This window comes from Saccopteryx leptura, chromosome 6 (genome assembly GCF_036850995.1).
Source record: "Saccopteryx leptura isolate mSacLep1 chromosome 6, mSacLep1_pri_phased_curated, whole genome shotgun sequence".
Taxonomy (NCBI): Eukaryota; Metazoa; Chordata; class Mammalia; order Chiroptera; family Emballonuridae; genus Saccopteryx; species Saccopteryx leptura.
The window spans coordinates 1,366,782-1,386,462 of record NC_089508.1 but is presented as its reverse complement, the minus strand read 5'-3'; the positions used below and the strand labels follow the sequence as shown (position 1 = coordinate 1,386,462).

The following is a 19,681-nucleotide window of genomic DNA, read 5'->3' as shown; positions in this document are numbered from 1 at the left end:
TGGCAGGCACTCTGCAGGCCGCCATGGGCCCCGCTCCCTGGCCCTCCCGGAACCCGTCACTGAGGACACGTGGCAGGCACTCTGCAGGCCGCCATGGGCCCCGCTCCCTGGCCCTCCCGGAACCCGTCACTGAGGACACGTGGCAGGCACTCTGCAGGCCGCCATGGGCCCCGCTCCCTGGCCCTCCCGGAACCCGTCACTGAGGACTGTCCCTGACCCAGCCCGGGAGAGGGGCCCAGTCCCAGGTGCCCGCGGTGGCTGTCTGTGCGTGCACGTTGCAGGGACTCTGCAGGCCGCCATGGGCCCTGCTCCCTGGCCCTCCCGGAACCCGTCACTGAGGACACGTGGCAGGGACTGTGCAGGCCGCCATGGGCCCCGCTCCCTGGCCCTCCCGGAACCCGTCACTGAGGACACGTGGCAGGGACTCTGCAGGCCGCCATGGGCCCTGCTCCCTGGCCCTCCCGGAACCCGTCACTGAGGATTGTGCTGCCCAGGCTGGGACCGTGGTGTCCTCAGAGAAGGTCTGGCTGCCTGCCCGTGTGGCCTGGGGACATGCCTAGGACAGGCCGGACTGAGGGTGAGGCCAGGGCTTGTGCTCTCTGAGCCCTCAGGAAAGCTGCATGCGGAGCCAGGAAACGGGGTTCCTGCTTCGAGGCCCACCCCTGAGCGTGCCCATGTTCCTCCCACCCCACCCCCTGCCCCGTGGGAAGTCGGGGGAAGGACAGGAGATGGTAGGCTTGCAAGAAGCCCAAGGAAGGCCATGGCCTGCACCCTGTCCAGGCAGACCCCCGGGCAGGCACTGGCCACGCCCTCCCTGCCCTGGCTGATTCGCCTGGAGGAGGGCCCCCCGGGGCCATAGATCAGTCCACTGAGTCTCCAGTGGCAGGTCCAGGCCACAGGCCATGCAGGAGGGTCATCTGGCCCGACCGAGCCTGCATCCCAGCCCCCGTGGCCAGCGGCCATCCCCTGCGCCCAGCTTCCCGGAGGGGCCTGGGCTGTGTCTGCTATAGTAGAGCCCCTCGTGGGAAGTGGGAGGTCCTTGCTTACAGGAAAGCCCCAGGCCAGGGCCCCATCCTGCCAGGGAGAGCCCCCTCAGCCCTGCCTGCCAGAGGCGAACCCTGCAGCATTGCTGAGGTGCGCCTGTGGCCGAGGAGCCGCGGGTGACCTCTGGGGCCTCTGAGTCCCTGAGGCAGAGCAGGCAGGCCTGGGGTCGGGGGTGTCCTGGCGTGTGGGACCAGAGTGAGGGGTGGCCTCCACATAGCAGTCTCGTCCCTGGCTGGCTGGAGCTGAGGTCGGGGTCTGTTTGCAGCATGGACGCACGGCCCCTCGGAACACTGTCCTCCACAGAGACACGTCTCTCTGCAAGTGCCCGGCTGACCTGGCTTCCAGGGGCACTCAGGTCCTCCATGTGTGTGGCCATGCTGGCCTCTGACACTGCACCCCTTGCCCCCAGGGACTGGCTCCTCCGCCCCCTCATCCCGCACGCTGGCCCCTGCTGGGGCTGGAAGGTGGGCTTAGAGCCACCAGCCGCCTGTCCCCTCCATCCCTCCCAGGGGGTTCCAGCCTTCAGAGATGAAACTTCTGAGTGTGTCTCGGCTCCTGTAGGAGCCAGCCGGCTTCACATGCTGGCCGGCAGGCACGCTGAGAAGACACCTGTGACCTTCTCCCCTAATTAGCAGAAAGCAGCCGTGTCCAGATAAGGCCCGACACCAGAGAAGGCTGGGCCGGGCCAGTGAGAACTGGCAGCTGGCCCAGGCCGTCGGAGAAAGGTGGCCAGCGCCGAGGATGTGGGCGGGCCTGGGGCCCTCCTCTCCTGCAGAGCCAGCTCAGGAGGACCAGGAGGACCAGACTGTGGTAGAGGACGAGCCTGGAGCTCAGGAGGACCAGGAGGACCAGACTGTGGTAGAGGACGAGCCTGGAGCTCAGGAGGACCAGGAGGACCAGACTGTGGTAGAGGACGAGCCTGGGGCCCCCCTCTCCTGCAGAGCCAGCTCAGGAGGACCAGGAGGACCAGACTGTGGTAGAGGACGAGCCTGGAGCTCAGGAGGACCAGGAGGACCAGACTGTGGTAGAGGACGAGCCTGGAGCTCAGGAGGACCAGGAGGACCAGACTGTGGTAGAGGACGAGCCTGGGGCCCCCCTCTCCTGCAGAGCCAGCTCAGGAGGACCAGGAGGACCAGACTGGTAGAGGACGGGCCTGGGGCCCAGGCAGCGGGCTGTGGGGGTGCCCCTTTGCCCCTGCCCCAGTCTTCTTCCCGGGCAGCTGATTCCAAAGCAGGCAGGGTGTGGAGCCCCCTGGCCAGCTGCCACCACAGAGCCCAACTCCCACTAGGACAGACACGGAGCAGCACGGACAGGTCAGCCCTGTAAACAAAAGGCCCCTCAGTTCTCCCTCCTACAGACGTGCAGTCAATGTGTGTGGGACCGCAGAGCCTGGCCCTGTGTCCCCTGTCCCTGTGGGCCCAGAGGAAAACGGCAGAAGTCAGCGTCTCCTCACAGGGCCAGCCTGGGTGCTGGTGCGTTTTCCGGAAACCCGTAACACTCTCCTTGCTGGACCCATGCTGTCATGGCTAGGTGGTAGGGCCTGGTCAGGGCTCCTCCTTGGCTCACGTGCTCAGATGGCTGCGCCAGGCTTCCTGCTGCGTGTTGCCGGTGGGAACGTGAAGTGGCAGCTGCTTGGCCGGTTGCACAGTCACCAGGTGGCCCCGCACATCACTGTCAGAGGACTGGGAGCAGGGACTGAGACAGAGGCCTGTGCTCCGACGGCCTTCACAGTGGCCCAGAGCGCCCGGGGCGGTGAAGGCTCCAGCCTCTGGCTCTGCCCAGCAAGGCGTATTGCTCAGCCTTAGACAGGGAAGAAGGCCTGACGTGCCGCGGTGTGCTGGTTCTGGGGAGGGGGGCCGGGTGCGAAGGCACGTGCTGTGTGAGCCCAGGGACGAGGACAGGGCAGACTGTGGGAGCCTGCTGGTTCCGGGGAGGGGGGCCGGGTGCGAAGGCCACGTGCTGTGTGAGCCCAGGGACGAGGACAGGGCAGACTGTGGGAGCCTGCTGGTTCCGGGGAGGGGGGCCGGGTGCGAAGGCACGTGCTGTGTGAGCCCAGGGACGAGGACAGGGCAGACTGTGGGAGCCTGCTGGTTCCGGGGAGGGGGGCCAGGTGCGAAGGCACGTGCTGTGTGAGCCCAGGGACGAGGACAGGGCAGACTGTGGGAGCCTGCTGGTTCTGGGGAGGGGGGCCGGGTGCGAAGGCCACGTGCTGTGTGAGCCCAGGGACGAGGACAGGGCAGACTGTGGGAGCCTGCTGGTTCCGGGGAGGGGGGGCCGGGTGCGAAGGCACGTGCTGTGTGAGCCCAGGGACGAGGACAGGGCAGACTGTGGGAGCCCGCTGGGGCAGGAGGGGGGCCGGGTGCGAAGGCACGTGCTGTGTGAGCCCAGGGACGAGGACAGGGCAGACTGTGGGAGCCTGCTGGTTCCGGGGAGGGGGGCCGGGTGCGAAGGCCACGTGCTGTGTGAGCCCAGGGACGAGGACAGGGCAGACTGTGGGAGCCCGCTGGGGCAGGAGGGGGCGGGCGGCAGCCGAGGGCCAGTGCTTCTTTCTGGGGTGAACTGAATGTTCTGGAATGAGAGGTGATGGCTGTTTAATGTGTAGACATATTAAATGCCGCTGGCTTGTACTTGATAAAGTGGTGCGCACGGTCAGTTCTACGTGATGTATGTTTACCACCACAACACACACAAGAAAGCGGGGCAGGGACGCATCCAGATTCTAGGACACCGGCCGGACAGGCGAGTGGGTGTGGTTGTCCTGCTTGGACCCTGGGCTGCCAATGGCAGGCGCCGGGGCCATGGGACGGCAGGCTGACCGGCTTGGGGCATCTGCTGTGCTGTGGGCTTGGGGACACCTTGGGAACCAGACCCTTGTTGGGGGAGGTGGCAGGGACAATCCCCAGCCTGGACTGAGGGACTCAATGCCCCAACTCACTCTCCACCAGGTGGCCAGAAGTCACAGGTGCACAGGGGAGGTGTCCTGAGCTGGCGTGGGGGACGGTGTCCCAACTTGGGGGGTGCCCCGAGTTTCAGGGCCACAGGACTTCTGTGGCTCTGGCTTTCATTGCAGAAATGGCCCACTCGAGGCTGTAGGGCCTGAGGGGCCTGTGTACGATGTGGGGAGCTCCCCTTTGTGGCTGTCCCGCAGTTCTGTGGGTCGTCCTCCTGCGCTTCTCTGAGAGCCTTTGTCCTCGGGACATCAGCCCTCGGTGTGCCACCTCCCCCGCGGCCACGCTTCTCCGTCCAGGGGCCATCTCTGACTTTGCTCACAGTAGCGTCCACATTTCGGTCCTGGGAGGAGTTAGGGTCACTGCCTGGAGCCGGCCCAGCGGGCGAGCGAGTGAGTGAACGAGTGAAGGCGGAGTGAGGGACACTCGCCCCGAGTGCACAGCGGACCCAGGGCTCCGTCGCGGAGCTGCCCTGCTTGCTCGTTGGGCTGCGGAGCCCTGTTTGGGGGAAAACCCCTCGTAGCCAGTGTTTAATCACAAGATAAAACCGAACACTGGTGGGAATGTAATAAAACGGGGCAGCCCCTGTGTGCAACAGCAGGGCTTCCTCAAGAAACTAAGCACAGAGTGACAGTGTGGCCCCGCCGTCCCCTCTGGGGTGTGTCCCAGAGGAGTAAAAGCAGTAACTCAGAGACACCGCCACCCCCACATTCACAGCGACATCAGTCACAGCCGCTGAAACACCCACGATAGAGAGGTAGACAAACAAGACATGGTCCATTCACACGCAGAATGCGACTCGTCCTCTGTTCTTTTTATTTATTTTTATTTAATTTACTTTTTTTGGTAATGGAGACAGAGTCAGAGAGAGGGACAGACAGATAGGGACAGACAGACAGGAAGGGAGAGAGATGCAAAACATCAATTCTTTGTTGCAGTACCATAGTTGTTCATTGACTGCTTTCTCATACGTGCCTTGACCGCAGCCCTTCAGCAGACCGAGGTACCCCTTGCTCAAGCCAGTGACCTTGGGATCAAGCTTGTGAGTTTTGCTCAAACCAGATGAGCCCGCGCTCAAGCTGGCGAGCTTGGGGTCTCGAACCTGGGTCTTCCACATCCCAGTCCGATGCTCTATCCACTGTGCCACCGCCTGGTCAGGCTCATCCTGTGTCCTTAAAGAGGATGGACGTGCTGACACCTGCTATGGCAAGGACAGACTTAAGGACATCAGTATGAGAAATAAGCTGGTCATAGGACATGTGCTGTGTGACCTACTGATGAGGTCCCTGCAGGAGTCAGACCCATCAGGACAGACAGGAGCTGGGAGGGGCTGGGCTGGGGGAGGGGTGGGTTGGGGACCCATGGGGACAGAGGCTCAGCCCTACAGGAGGACAGGAGTCCGGCGGAGATGGGAGCACAGCAGTGTGAGTGTGCTCACTGCTGTCGTTCTGCACACTTACAGCGGTGAAACGGTTTCACCATGGTAGGAACAGAATCAGACATTGCCGGGCGGTTCTCCGAGTCAGGCTGTGACCATTAACTTCCCTCCCCAGGGAGAAATTTAAACCAAACCTGTGGTGTTGATCAGTGCTGGCGTTGCTGGGCTGTCTGGGCTCTGGGTTCCTGCTCAGAGTGGGGCGTGGTCTCCAAACCTCCAGCCCAGCCCAGGCCTCCCCCACCGCCCCTCTGTGGGGTAGGGTTCCCCGTCCTCACAGCTCACTCCTGGGGTAGGGCTCCCCGTCCTCATAGCTCACTCCTGGGGTAGGGCTCCCCGTCCTCACAGCTCACTCCTGGGGTAGGGCTCCCCGTCCTCACAGCTCACTCCTGGGGTAGGGCTCCCCGTCCTCATAGCTCACTCCTGGGGTAGGGCTCCCCGTCCTCACAGCTCACTCCTGGGGTAGGGCTCCCCGTCCTCATAGCTCACTCCTGGGGTAGGGCTCCCCGTCCTCACAGCTCACTCCTGGGGTAGGGCTCCCCGTCCTCACAGCTCACTCCTGGGGTAGGGCTCCCCGTCCTCACAGCTCACTCCTGGGGTAGGGCTCCCTGTCCTCACAGCTCACTCCTGGGGTAGGGCTCCCCGTCCTCACAGCTCACTCCTGGGGTAGGGCTCCCCGTCCTCACAGCTCACTCCTGGGTTCAGGGACCCCATGGTGCTCTGCCCAGACTCAGACCCAGCAGAGGGCCCGTCCCCACCCAGCGCCCTCTGGGGCCCTCCTGTGGCTGAGTGAAGCTTGGACCCAGACTGCCTCTGCTGGCCTCGACTCTTCCTGGATGCGCTGCCCCCACCCCCCCATGTTTGGTTTGTGTCACATGCGCTGGGACGAGGGGGGTCAGTCTTCCGGGAGAAAACAGCTGCTTTGTGCTGCTTCAGGCCCTGTCCGCCCTCAGAGGACCTGTCTCCCTACAAAGGAGGAGGCTGTGCAGGTGGGTGGTCAAGGCCTTTGTTCTGGGTCACGGCGTGGGTGCCGGCCAGGCTTCTAGGGGCAGGCAGGGAGCAGGCGTGCATGTGGGGTGTGCAGTCTGGACTTGGGAGGGGCGACGGGAATACCTCACAGACCTTGTGTGGGTAAGAATTTCTGCAAAACCAGGTTTCCGTAAACTTTCTGAAATGTCACTTGTTCTGTAACTCACAAAATTCTGGGGTGCCAGGGTGTGGTGCCCCCCACTGGTGTCACTGCCCTGGAGACCAGAACAATGCTGTCCCCTACCCTCTCCAAGGTGCCTCCCTGACCTCAGGGTCCCCACCATAGCCTGACCCCACTGCAGGGCCCTTGTCCCGGCCCCCCAGGCTGTGCGTATTCCCCCCGTGGGACTGTTGCGTGACCCCCAGTGGAAGCCCCTGCTGCTCCTTCTCCCATCCCAGGACACTCCCCACACACTGTTCCTCTGCCGACTCTCTGTCCCAGAGACCCAGGGTTCAGGGTCCATTCACCCCTGACTCCATGGGGTCCAAGCCCAGTCATCCCCAGGTGACCCTCCGTCTCCACCAGTGATGGTCAGCTCCAGAGTGGATGTGGCCAGCCACGGGAACCCCCTTCCCCGGGATGCTGTCTCCCCACCCTATCCTACCCCAGCTGCCAGCACCGCCCCTCCCGCAGGCTCTGGCCCCCACAGCGCGATCTTCCAGCCTCTGTCCAGCGGCCAGGCCAGCCCTTCTCCTGCCCAGGCTGGACCTGGGTGAGGACCAGCCCCGGAGGTCTGTCTCCTCCCGAATGGGGCTGGCACTGCCTGGAGCAGGCCACGGCCTGTGACCCAGGAGCTCCAGCCTGTGGTGCCCCACGCTCTGAAAGGCCCGATGACACCTGGGCCACAGTACCAGTACTGGCACCGAGAAAGACCTCCAGGCAGGGCCTTGGTGCCGGCTGGGCCACCGGCGTCCTCAGAGCCCGCCTGGTGGCGGGAGGTGGCTGTGCGGGGGTCACGCCTGCCTCCAGCTCAGCCACAGGCCTCCCTGCAGCTCTGCTGGCCTCACGCCTACTTCCCGCAGGCACTCCCAGCCCCTGCGCCGCGCATTCTCGGGACGTGCTTTCCCCACGCCCCTCAGGGTCTAGCTGGCCTGTGGCCCGAGCTCTTCCTGGGCGTTCATGGCCCCTGGTGCCCAGAGGTGGTGTTCCTGACCAAGAGCACCCGTCTTTCCTCCCACCGAGGACGTGTCGATGAGCCGTTTAACTGGATGCCGCGGAAAGGGGAGGTGTACTGTCCCCCTCCCCACTTAGGCAGAGTGGGACCAGCTGTTCTGAAAAGGCCGTCAGACCCAATTGCCAGGAAAGACAACAGGTCTCAGATGTGCGCCCAGTTCTGACAAATGACCAGGAAGTGCCCCTGGACTTACTTGGATGAAGAGGGACCCTGGGCGACTGGCGGGCGCTCGAAGCCCGTCTGTGGTGAGGTCTTGTGAACTGGGTGCCAAGCCGGGCTAGGGGCTGGGGGAGCCCGAGCGAGTCAGGTGGACCCTGCGGAAAGTGAAAGCCCGTGTTGATGTCACAAGTGGTGTCGATCCTGAAAAGGGAAACTTCTCCTTTTCCTTGCAGATGTTAGTGCCCTGGCCGGATAGCTTGGTTGCATAGAGCATCGTCCCAAAGCGTAGAGGTTGCCGGTTTGATTCCCGGTCAGGGCACATGCAGGAACGAATCGATGTTTCTCTCTTTCTCTCTCTCATATCAATAAATAAAAACATAAAAAGTAAATGCCAGTGTTAGAGATGAGAGGACAAGCATCCAGTCACAGGAGTTTCTGAGTCGAGTTATGTAAGAACCAAGTGAATGAAAAGAAAATAGAGGAACAGAGATAATAAAGAACAAAACTGGGTGAGATAGCGAACCATGTTGAACACAAGGAAAGCCAGAAGCCATGGGGCTTTGGGGGAGCCTTTGGGAAGGGGACCACACAGAGGGGACAACCCCAGGGCAGCTGCAGAGAGGGGTCTGGGGAGAGGCAGGTGTAAAACCTGAGAGCAGTGCGAACGTTGTCAGACAGTGTGGAAACTTGGCGAGTAGGATAATTTTGTAGAAAAATGTGAATTATTAGTCAACTTGGTAACATAGAAAGTGCAGAAGAGACTAATGTTGTGAAAGCCTTCTGTCTCTTTTCCCCAAGGACATCAAATGGTTTTATTGGTGAATTTTACCAAATCTTCAGGAGACAAGCCCGCTCTTGTATGAAGTGTTCCAGAGATTTGAAAGAAGTTAAAAAAGAGGCTGGCCCTGGCCCTGGCTGGTTGGCTCAGCGGTAGAGCGTTGGCCTGGCGTGCAGGAGTCCCGGGTTTGATTCCCGGCCAGGGCACACAGGAGAAGCGCCCATCTGCTTCTCCACCCCTCCCTCTCTCCTTCCTCTCTGTCTCTCTCTTCCCCTCCCGCAGCCAAGGCTCCATTGGAGCAAAGATGGCCCGGGCGCTGGGGATGGCTCTGTGGCCTCTGCCTCAGGCACTAGAATGGTTCTGGTTGCAACAGATGGGCAGAGCATCGCCCCCTGGTGGGCATGCCAGGTGGATCCCGGTTGGGCGCATGCAGGAGTCTGTCTGACTTCCTCCCTGTTTCCAATTTCAGAAAAATACAAAAAAAAAAAAAAAAAGGCTGGCCCTGGCCGGTTTGCTCAGTGGCAGAGCATTGGCCCAGTATGTGGATGTCCCAGGTTTGATTCCCTTTCAGGGCACACAGGAGAAGTACCCATCTGCTTCTCCACCCCCCCCCCCTTCTCTCTCTCTCTCATCTCCTCCTCTCCTGCAGCCATGACTTGATTGGAGTGAGTTGGCCCTGGGCTCTTGAGGATGGCTCCATGGCCTCTGGCTCAGGCACTAAGAAGAGTTCAGTTGCTGAGCAACAGAGCAGAAATGGGTAGAACATTGGCCCCTAGTGAAGTTGCCAGGTGGATCCCAGTTGGGGCTCATGTGGGTGTCTGTCTCTGTTTTCCCTCCTCTCTGAATAAAAAAGAAAAAAGAAATCTGAAAAAAAAGGCAAGGCTAGCCCTTTTACAAGGATAGCAAAATCGTGAAAACACCCACAGCCAGCACAAGGCGAGAGAGCAGAGACCTCAACCTGAAAATCATAACTAAAATGACCCAAGAATGCCTGCAAAGCACACCCAGGAAGAGGAATCACCTCCAGGATATGGGTGATTCATTCAACATCAGTTCCTGGTTTGTTTTTTTTGTTTTTTTTTTTTTACAAAGACAGAGAGTCAGAGAGAGGGATAGACAGGGACAGACAGACAGGAACGGAGAGATGAGAAGCATCAATCATTAGTTTTTCGTTGCGCGTTGCGACTTCCTAGTTGTTCATTGATTGCTTTCTCATATGTGCCCTGACCGCGGGCCTTCAGCAGAACAAGTAACCCCTTGCTGGAGCCAGCGAACCTGGGTCCAAGCTGGTGAGCTTTTTGCTTAAACCAGATGAGCCCACGCTCAAGCTGGCGACCTCGGGGTCTCGAACCTGGGTCCTTCCACATCCCAGTCCAACGCTCTATCCACTGCGCCACCGCCTGGTCAGGCCAGTTCCTGTTTTAATTTCTCGCATTCACACATTGAAAGAGAAAGAGAGCAGCTTGTCCAGAAAAGGCTTGGGATGAGACCACACATGTGTTCTTGGGGACGTGGAGACACCTGGAGCCGGCTGAGAAGCTGCTGACCAGCACCGTCTCGCGCAGTAGTCTGTGTCATCGGCTGTTTGTCTGTACATCCATCCGGTCCCTTAAACTCACTGCTGCGGTCCCACTAACTCCCACGTTAGTGCAGCCACAGCCACGTCCATCCCTGTGCTGGTCCTGCATCCTGCGCTGCTGTCCCTGCGTCCTGAAACATTAGGAGCATGGCCCTGGCTGGTTGGCTCAGTGGTAGAGCGTCGGCCCAGAGTGTGGAAGTCCTGGGTTCGATTCCTAGTCAGGGCACACAGGAGAAGCGACCAGGGCACCCCCCACCTCTTCTCCCACAGCCAAGGCTCCATTGGAGCGAGTTGGCCCTGGGCACTGAGGATGGCTCCATGGCTTTTGCCTCAGGCGCTAAAAATGGCTCGGTTGCCAAGCATGGCCCCATATGGGTAGAGCATCTCATAGGGGACTTGCTGTGTGGATTCTGGTCGGGGCGCATGTGGGAGTCTGTCTCTCCGTCTCTTAAAAAGAAAAAAAGAAACATTAGGAACGGGACCTGTAAAAGCAAGGAAAAGAAAGGTGACTAGTATTATTCTTGAGGTCCTGGGCAGAGCAACTAGACACCGAAGGTAAACAGGGTTGGGCGGAAAGAAAGAAAGAGGCGTCCCTGTTCAGATGGACACTGTGAGAGTGTGAGGTTGGAACCAGTGAGCATTCTGGAAGTCTGGCTGACACAGACCAACTGACCGCAGTGCTGAGACACCCGCAGTCATCGATTTGAAAACACGAGAACAGTGCCGCTCGGGACAGCAGCGACAGCTCTGGGACTTCCCTGAGCAGAGGACATTCAGGACTTTCCCAGGTGACATGCGGAGCCTCTCACGTGGGGTCATCTGCAGCCGAGTAAGGAGAGGAAGAGGCTCCGTGACCTAAAGACCTCCGTTCTCCCTAAGTGCAATTAATCGGACATTACAAAGTCCCACGCGGGAACAGAACTCAGTGCGCTAACTCTGAAGTTATTCAAAACAGACAAGCAACGTGAAAAACGGACTGTGTTTGCGTGAGGGAGTTTCCTTTGCCGGTGGGCATTCATGTCAGTGAGCCACCCTGGTTAGCACTGTGACGCCAGCAGAGGCACGGACAGATTGGTCTGTGGGACATGGGAGCACCCGAGAGCTGGCCTCGCTCGGGGAGTGGCCCCTCAGTGCTCTGAGGACAACGGGCCGCCACACAGGAAACAATAGGACCAGGTCACTGTCTCCCAGCACACAGCCAACAGCCCCAAATAGACGGAGGACCTCACTGGAACTAAAGAACATGGTATCCGGGAAGCTGTGTCACAGAAGATGCGCGTTTAATTATGCAGACACCTTTCTGCAGCCCATTTACGGGAGTCTGTCTGCCTGCCTCGCCGTTTCCAACTTCAGAAAAATACAAAAAAAAAAAAAAATGAGGCCCAGCCCAACATGACTGTGCCCGTACGAGAGATGGGGACACTGAGGCCAGGTGTCCGTGCTCAGGGAGGGACTGGCAGTCTGCTAGCCCAAGGGAGCCCTGGATAGACCCTCCTCACGACAGGCACCTAGCCCTGTGCACACCTCGTCCTGGCTGCTAGCCTCCAGACACGAAAGTGACTGGGAGCCCCGTCTGTGCCCGAGGAAACCAGCGGTGACATGTGGCAGCCAACACCTGCTGGGCCAGTGGGGGTGCACGTTAACCCCGTGGCCTGGGAGGACACGTGGTGGACCCAGCCAGGTCCCGACCGCCCGGGGTGGGCTCAGCAACCCCCTCGGTGGGTGATGTCACACGGCCTGGGAGGAGCTCTGTGGTGGACCCAGCCAGGTCCCGACCGCCCGGGGTGGGCTCAGCAACCCCCTCGGTGGGTGATGTCACACGGCCTGGGAGGAGCTCTGTGGTGGACCCAGCCAGGTCCCGACCGCCCGGGGTGGGCTCGGCAGCCCCCTCGGTGGGCGGTGTCAAATGGCCTGGGAGGAGCTCTGTGATGGACCCAGCCAGGTCCCGACCGCCCGGGGTGGGCTCGGCAGCCCCCTCGGTGGGCGGTGTCACACGGCCTGGGAGGAGCTCTGTGATGGACCCAGCCAGGTCCCGACCGCCCGGGGTGGGCTCGGCAGCCCCCTCGGCGGGCGATGTCACACGGCCTGGGAGGACACGTGGTGGACCCAGCCAGGTCCCGACCGCCCGGGGTGGGCTCGGCAGCCCCCTCGGTGGGCGGTGTCACACGGCCTGGGAGGAGCTCTGTGGTGGACCCAGCCAGGTCCCGACCGCCCAGGGTGGGCTCGGCAGCCCCCTCGGTGGGCGATGTCACACGGCCTGGGAGGAGCTCTGTGGTGGACCCAGCCAGGTCCCGACCGCCCGGGGTGGGCTTGACAGCCCCCTCAGTGGGCGGTGTCACACGGCCTGGGAGGACACGTGGTGGACCCAGCCAGGTCCCGACCGCCCGGGGTGGGCTCGGCAGCCCCCTCAGTGGGCGGTGTCACACGGCCTGGGAGGAGCTCTGTGGTGGACCCAGCCAGGTCCCGACCGCCCAGGGTGGGCTCGGCAGCCCCCTCGGTGGGCGATGTCACACGGCCTGGGAGGAGCTCTGACCCAGCCAGGTCCCGACCGCCCGGGGTGGGCTCGACAGCCCCCTTAGTGGGCGGTGTCACACGGCCTGGGAGGACACGTGGTGGACCCAGCCAGGTCCCGACCACCCGGGGTGGGCTCGGCAGCCCCCTCGGTGGGCGATGTCACACGGCCTGGGAGGAGCTCTGTGGTGGACCCAGCCAGGTCCCGACCGCCCGGGGTGGGCTCGGCAGCCCCTCGGTGGGTGGTGTCACAGCCTGGGTGGACAGTGGGCCACAGCGTGCTTGTACGCTCCAGTTACCGGTGACATAAAAATATTAAATAGAAAGTTTCAGAGATGAACAATTCATGAGCTTTAAGTGCACTGTTCGGAGGGCGTGATGAACTCCTGCTGTTACCCTCTCCCCTGGACGTGACTCGGCACTGTGTCCAGCGTCTCCACGCTGGGCAGGCTCCCGACCCGTTACTGACATAGTGGCCATCTCCCTGGTAACATCACTGTCCGGTTCCGCAGTGCAGGGCTCACTGACCTCACTGCACATCGTAATGTCTCCAAAGCGCAGGACCAGGGTCGCTGCCGTCTGGGGTGCTGCAGGAGAGACCGCGCACAGCAAGACGCTCAGAGAGGCAGGCCGCAGTCGCGTGACCTTATCACAGTGTTACAACCTCTGCCTTGTGGTGGTTCGTTTCTCACTGTGTCTGACTTACACGTTAAGCTCTATGGAGACGTGCACGGGAGAAAGTAGCATGTACAGGGATCAGTGCTACATGCGGTTTCAGGAGCATGTTCCTGTGTATGAGGGGGTGGACACGATGGTCATTGGGACAGCCTGCTGGGCCCTCCGTGCGGTGGCTGTGAGCACAGTGAAGACAGACAGGGCAGGCAGGGGGTGTATGTCTGCTCTGCCACCCAGCGTCATCAGCTCTGAAAGAAACCAGGGGTCACTGGAAAGAGCCCTCCTAGGTCACCGGCTTGAGCGCAGGCTCACCAGCCTGAGCCATGGGATCAAAGACATGACCCCATGGTTGCTGGCTTGAGCCCAGAGGTCACTCACTGGCTTGAGCAAGGGGTCACTGGTTTGGTTGGAAGCCCTTGGTCAAGGCACGTGTGAGAAAGCAATCAGTGAACAACTAAAGTGATGCACTAGGAGTTGGCGTTTGTCTGCAGCTCTGATCTGAGCCCAGTCACCCCCAGGATCTGGCTCAGGACACTGGATAGCTCTGCCCTGAACCAGCGCCCTCAGGGTCCTGGGCTGTCACCATCCCTGCCCCACCTGTGGGTCTCTATCCGACAGACCGCAGTGGTACAGGAGTGGGCCAGGACACAGGCCCGCCAGCCACACTCCCGGCATCGTGCCTCCCAGCCCGGCGTTGAGGTTTTCATTTTGTTTCAGCCGTGTCATGGTCTCTCGTGGTCTTGACCTTGTGAAGATAGGTTCTTGTAATGGTTTTCCATTTGTGTGTCTTTTTTGGTGAAGTGTCTCTTTAAATTTTTGGCCCATTTTATTTGATTTTAAAACTTTTCTCAGTGACAGCTTACATTCAGTATCATTCTGTATCAGTTTCAGGTGTACATCCTGGTGGTTAGACAATCATGTACGTTACAAAGTGTCCCCCTGTGTTTCAGGTACCTGCCTGGCACCTTACGTAGTGATGATAGTATTACTGACTGTATTTCCTAGGCTGTACTTTACATCCCTGTGACTGTTCTGTAATCACCAATCTGTACTTCTCTTTTTTTGTTGTAGTTATTTTAGTTTTAGTGAGTGTAGGGGAGGCAGAGACAGACTCCCGCATGCGCCCTGACCGAGATCCACCTAGCAAGTCCACCAGGAGGTGATGCTCTGCCCATTGGGGGTGTTGCTCAGCAACCAAGCTCTCCTTAGCACCTGCGGCAGAGGCCGTGGAGCCATCCTCAGCTCCTGGGGCCAACCCTCTCCAATTGAGCCATGGCTGCAGGAGGGGAGGAGCAGAGAGAGAGAAGTGAGAGGGGGAGGGTGGAGAAGCAGGTGGGCGCTTCTCCTGTGTGCCCTGACCAGGAATTGAACCTGGGACTTCCACAAGCCAAGTCGATGCTCTACCACTGCACCAACCGGCCAGGGCCCAATCTGTACTTCTCAATCTCTTCACCTTTTTCACCTCGCCCCCCAGCCCCCTCCCCTCTGGCTGCCACCTGTCAGTTCTCCACCGAGTTGTTGATTTTAATTTTGTTAAACTTTGACAGTTCTTTATACATTTTGGATAAAACCCTTTGTCAAATATGTGATTTGCGAATATGTTCTCCCACCCTCAGCTTATCTTTCATTCTCTTAATGTGTTCATAGCAAAGTTTTATGCTTTGGTGAGGCCCAACTTATCAGACTGTGTCTCTCTGCCATTAGCCTGTACATGTTACCTTTGTCGGCATCTCTGCTGTGATCATGCGTCCACAGCAAGTCTCCCTGTCGGCGGGCGAGGCCCCCACCTACCCCGTTCTCTGTTTCTCAGTATTTTTATTATTCTGGTTCTTTTGCCTTTCCGTAGAACATTTAAAATCGGCAGAAGGCGCGCTGTGGCTCACTGGGAGTGCGTTCTGTCTGCAGGGTTGGGCCGGGTGGTTCACTGGGAGTGTGTTCTGTCTGCAGGGTTGGGCCGGGTGGTTCACTGGGAGTGTGTTCTGTCTGCAGGGTTGGGCCGGGTGGTTCACTGGGAGTGTGTTCTGTCTGCAGGGCTGGGCCGGGTGGTTCACTGGGAGTGTGTTCTGTCTGCAGGGCTGGGCCGGGTGGTTCATTGGGAGTGCGTTCTGTCTGCAGGGTTGGGCCGGGTGGTTCATTGGGAGTGTGTTCTGTCTGCAGGGCTGGGCCGGGTGGTTCACTGGGAGTGTGTTCTGTCTGCAGGGCTGGGCCGGGTGGTTCATTGGGAGTGCGTTCTGTCTGCAGGGTTGGGCCGGGTGGTTCACTGGGAGTGCGTTCTGTCTGCAGGGTTGGGCCGGGTGGTTCATTGGGAGTGTGTTCTGTCTGCAGGGTTGGGCCGGGTGGTTCACTGGGAGTGTGTTCTGTCTGCAGGGCTGGGCCGGGTGGTTCACTGGGAGTGTGTTCTGTCTGCAGGGTTGGGCCGGGTGGTTCACTGGGAGTGTGTTCTGTCTGCAGGGCTGGGCCGGGTGGTTCATTGGGAGTGTGTTCTGTCTGCAGGGTTGGGCCGGGTGGTTCATTGGGAGTGTGTTCTGTCTGCAGGGTTGGGCCGGGTGGTTCACTGGGAGTGTGTTCTGTCTGCAGGGTTGGGCCGGGTGGTTCATTGGGAGTGTGTTCTGTCTGCAGGGTTGGGCCGGGTGGTTCACTGGGAGTGTGTTCTGTCTGCAGGGTTGGGCCGGGTGGTTCACTGGGAGTGTGTTCTGTCTGCAGGGCTGGGCCGGGTGGTTCACTGGGAGTGCGTTCTGTCTGCAGGGTTGGGCCGGGTGGCTCACTGGGAGTGTGTTCTGTCTGCAGGGCTGGGCCGGGTGGTTCACTGGGAGTGTGTTCTGTCTGCAGGGCTGGGCCGGGGAGCCGCAGGTTGGCCCGATCCTCGCTGCAGCGTGGGAGTTTGCAGCCCAGATCCGGCATTGGTTTTGTTAGATGTAGGTACACTATTTGTGTTCGTAGTTTGGAGTCATTATAAAGGAAAGTTTTAAAAATTGACTTGCAGTTGTTTGTTGCTGGTTTGCAGAAATACGGTTGCTTTCCACGTGTGGGACTTGCATTGTGATCTTACTAAAAAGCTCACTTGTTTGGGGACAGTCTACAGAGACCCCAGGTTGTCGGTCATCAGGAAGAGCTCTGCTATTTCTTTCCAAGCGTCTGCTTTTTCTTGCCCGTTGCTCGGGGCAGGCCTGCCCTGTCCCCGTCCCTGGGGACAGCATGGTGTCAGCCGGGTCTGCTCTGTCAGGGTCAGTGAGTTCCCTTCCATTCTTAATTCATGGGGGGGGCCTTCATCACAAATGTCTGTGAATTGTGTCAGAAGATTTCTCTGGCTCAGTCGAGATTTCCTGGTTTCACCTACTAGTGTGGAGATGGGTTGATTTCCAAGTGTTGAGCCAGCCTTGCATCCCTAGACTAGTCCCCCGCTCGGTGGTGCTGTGTCCCTCACCATGCGTTCTGTGTGTGGCCCAATACCATTTGCCCGTGTGGGGGTGAAGGTGTTCCAGCCTACACTCGTGAAGGGATCGATCTTCTTTCTTGTGCTTTTTTTTTCTGGTGATGGGTGACTGCTCACCCTCGTCTGGTGAGTTGAAAAGTAGTTCTTGGTCTTCTGTTTCCTGGACGATCTTATGGAGAGGGGTGTTATTTTTTCCTTTACCATCTGGTTAGATTCGCCTGGGATTTTCTCTTTTGGATAGTTTTTAACTGTTAATGTAATGTCTATAAAGGATTGGGCTGTTGAGATGGTCTCTTCGTCCTGGTGAGTTTGGATGCTTTGCCTGTCCAGGAATCAGTGTGTTTTTGTCCCGAGATCTCAAAGCCACGTGCTTGCGAAGTCATCCCTCGTGAGCCGTGCTCACTCTGGTGCCTCTCATTGCCATGGTGACAGCCCTTCTGTTTCACTTTTCCCTTTTTTCTCTTTTTGACTGGAGGTGTTCTTTTTTTTTTTACCAATTTTATTGATCTTCCCAAAAAACCCGCTTTTGGTGTGATTTTTCTGTCTTGGTTTTCTGTCGTCACTTTGGGCCTGACTTGCTCTTTTCCTCGCGCCTGACGGTGCCGAGCTGAGAACTCTCTTCTCCAGGGTGAGGCTCAGCCCTGCGGCCCCCTCTGCTCCGCCTCTGGTGCCCACGGAGCTGCGCACGGACATCCCGCCCGGCCTGCGCCCTCCGTTCTCTGGTGCCCACGGAGCTGCGCACGGACATCCCGCCCGGCCTGCGCCCTCCGTTCTCTGGTGCCCACGGAGCTGCGCACGGACATCCCGCCCGGCCTGCGCCCTCCGTTCTCTGGTGCCCACGGAGCTGCGCACGGACATCCCGCCCGGCCTGCGCCCTCCGTTCTCTGGTGCCCACGGAGCTGCGCACGGACATCCCGCCCGGCCTGCGCCCTCCGTTCTCTGGCCGCGCTGGCCCCTCCCCAGCTGCCCTCCTAGTGCTGATTTCTAGTGGGCTCCCACGTGCGGTCAGACAGCCACATGCTTCATGTGATCTCAGTTCTTTAAACGTGCGCACGTTGTTCTGTGGCCCAGGCCGCGGCCGTCCTGGGGGGCACTAACTCCTGCAACCCGTCTCCTCCTCCGCCTTGTCTCCCTGGGGCCCATCATGTCCTCCTGCTCTGGTCACAGACAGAGACCAGAGTATGGGTGTGTGGTGGGTGGGCGGGGCCTGCGGGCAGGGCGGCTGGTGCCCTCATAGCTGGGGGCCTGGGCCCTGGGGCCTCACTGGGCTACCGCCCTTCTGCCTGCCTGTCCACTGACCTCACCCAGCCACCTTTAGGAGAGGGAGGCCTGCCCTCCGGGACCCTCCAGAGAGGGGTGCCAGGCCGGCTGCCTGGGGTGCTGAGGGGCACCCGCCGTGTGCTGTGACTCTGAGGTTGGCTCCCAGCCTTTCTGGGCCTGGGCAAGGGGCTCCTGGGAGACTGGGCGGCCAGTCTGCCATGGTGCCAGAGGGCAGAGGGTAGTCCAGCTGCTGCGGAGACCTTCCTGGGGCTCGTGGGGTGGGGACATGGTCACCGCTGAGCAGTCTGTGTCCTTGCAGGTTATGCAGCCTGACCTTGAAGAAGCTGGTGGTCTTCAGGGAGCTAGAGAAGGAGCTCATCTCGGTGGTGATTGCCGTGAAGATGCAGGTGAGGTCTCCCTCGGCCCGGTGCTGGGCCCCGATGCCCAGGAGCTGCAAGGGCGAGCTGTGCCAATGGCCGGGGCCGTGTGTCCAGGGCCAGCAGAGCCTCTGCCCGGCGGTCAGCCTGGGAGATAGGCCCGGTGCTGTGGCGGGGTTGGAACCCTCCTGGGCACGGTCCTGTCTCCTGAGAGGAGAGGGCAGACGGGCATCCCCCGGGCAGAAGTGTGGCAGCCCTCCCTGTGCCCCGTGCTGTCACCTGCCAGCCCCCAGCCCAGGCCCGGGCCCGCTGCCCTCACCTCTTCCTCTGGGGCCTTGGTGCTCCCCTCCAGCTCACCGGTTCCTGTTGGGCTTGAGCAAGTCGCTCCCCAGGGTGGGCGGTGGCTCTCAGCCGTGACTGTGCAGCTGGTACCTTCGGTCGCCGTCCCCCCACAGGCGTGGGGCCGTGTGTAGGTCCATCTCTCCATCTCCCCCAGTGCCAGCTCCACACCACGTGTGGCAAGGGCCTGCTTTGCCCTCAGTGCCAGGTGCTGAGGCCCCTTTGCAGCTTGCGTGGGTGCTCGGGGTCAGCTGTGGCTCCTGACGCAGGATCACCAAAACCCCGCCTGCACCTGCTAGGCTCACCTCCAGACTGAGCTCAGGTCAGAGCAAGGAGCCGTGAGGTCTGTCTTGCTTTTCCTGTCAGTTGCCACCACCCAAAGTATTAACTCTTTTATATAAAGATCTGAGGAAAAAAAGAAAAGATCTGAAGAAATCCTTTTCCTCACCAAGGTGCTCTTGTAAGTTCTCAACATCAAAGCAAGCCTTGCGTGCTGGGGCCTGAGGAAGGTGCCCTGCCTGTGCTGGGGCCTGGGGAAGGTGCCCTGCCTGTGCTGGGGCCTGAGGAAGGTGCCCTGCCTGTGCTGGGGCCTGAGGAAGGTGCCCTGCCTGTGCTGGGGCCCGAGGAAGGTGCCCTGCCTGTGCTGGGGCCCGAGGAAGGTGCCCTGCCTGTGCTGGGGCCTGAGGAAGGTGCCCTGCCTGTGCTGGGGCCTGGGGAAGGTGCCCTGCCTGTGCTGGGGCCTGAGGAAGGTGCCCTGCCTGTGCTGGGGCCCGAGGAAGGTGCCCTGCCTGTGCTGGGGCCTGAGGAAGGTGCCCTGCCTGTGCTGGGGCCTGGGGAAGGTGCCCTGCCTGTGCTGGGGCCTGGGGAAGGTGCCCTGCCTGTGCTGGGGCCTGAGGAAGGTGCCCTGCCTGTGCTGGGGCCCGAGGAAGGTGCCCTGCC

General features: G+C 60.4%; 1 protein-coding gene and 1 non-coding gene across 2 annotated transcripts in view; both read left to right on the top strand.

Moving 5' to 3' along the window:
* PACS2 (phosphofurin acidic cluster sorting protein 2) overlaps window positions 1–19,681 on the top strand; it is a 62,790-nt gene that overhangs the window by 12,063 nt on the left and 31,046 nt on the right. The window contains 1 exon segment of the mRNA XM_066342097.1: window positions 18,346–18,433. Within this exon segment, the coding sequence (XP_066198194.1) occupies window positions 18,346–18,433 (88 nt within the window).
* On the top strand, window positions 10,298–10,373 carry TRNAS-AGA (transfer RNA serine (anticodon AGA)). Its single transcript has one exon. It is a non-coding gene; the product is annotated as a tRNA-Ser (tRNA).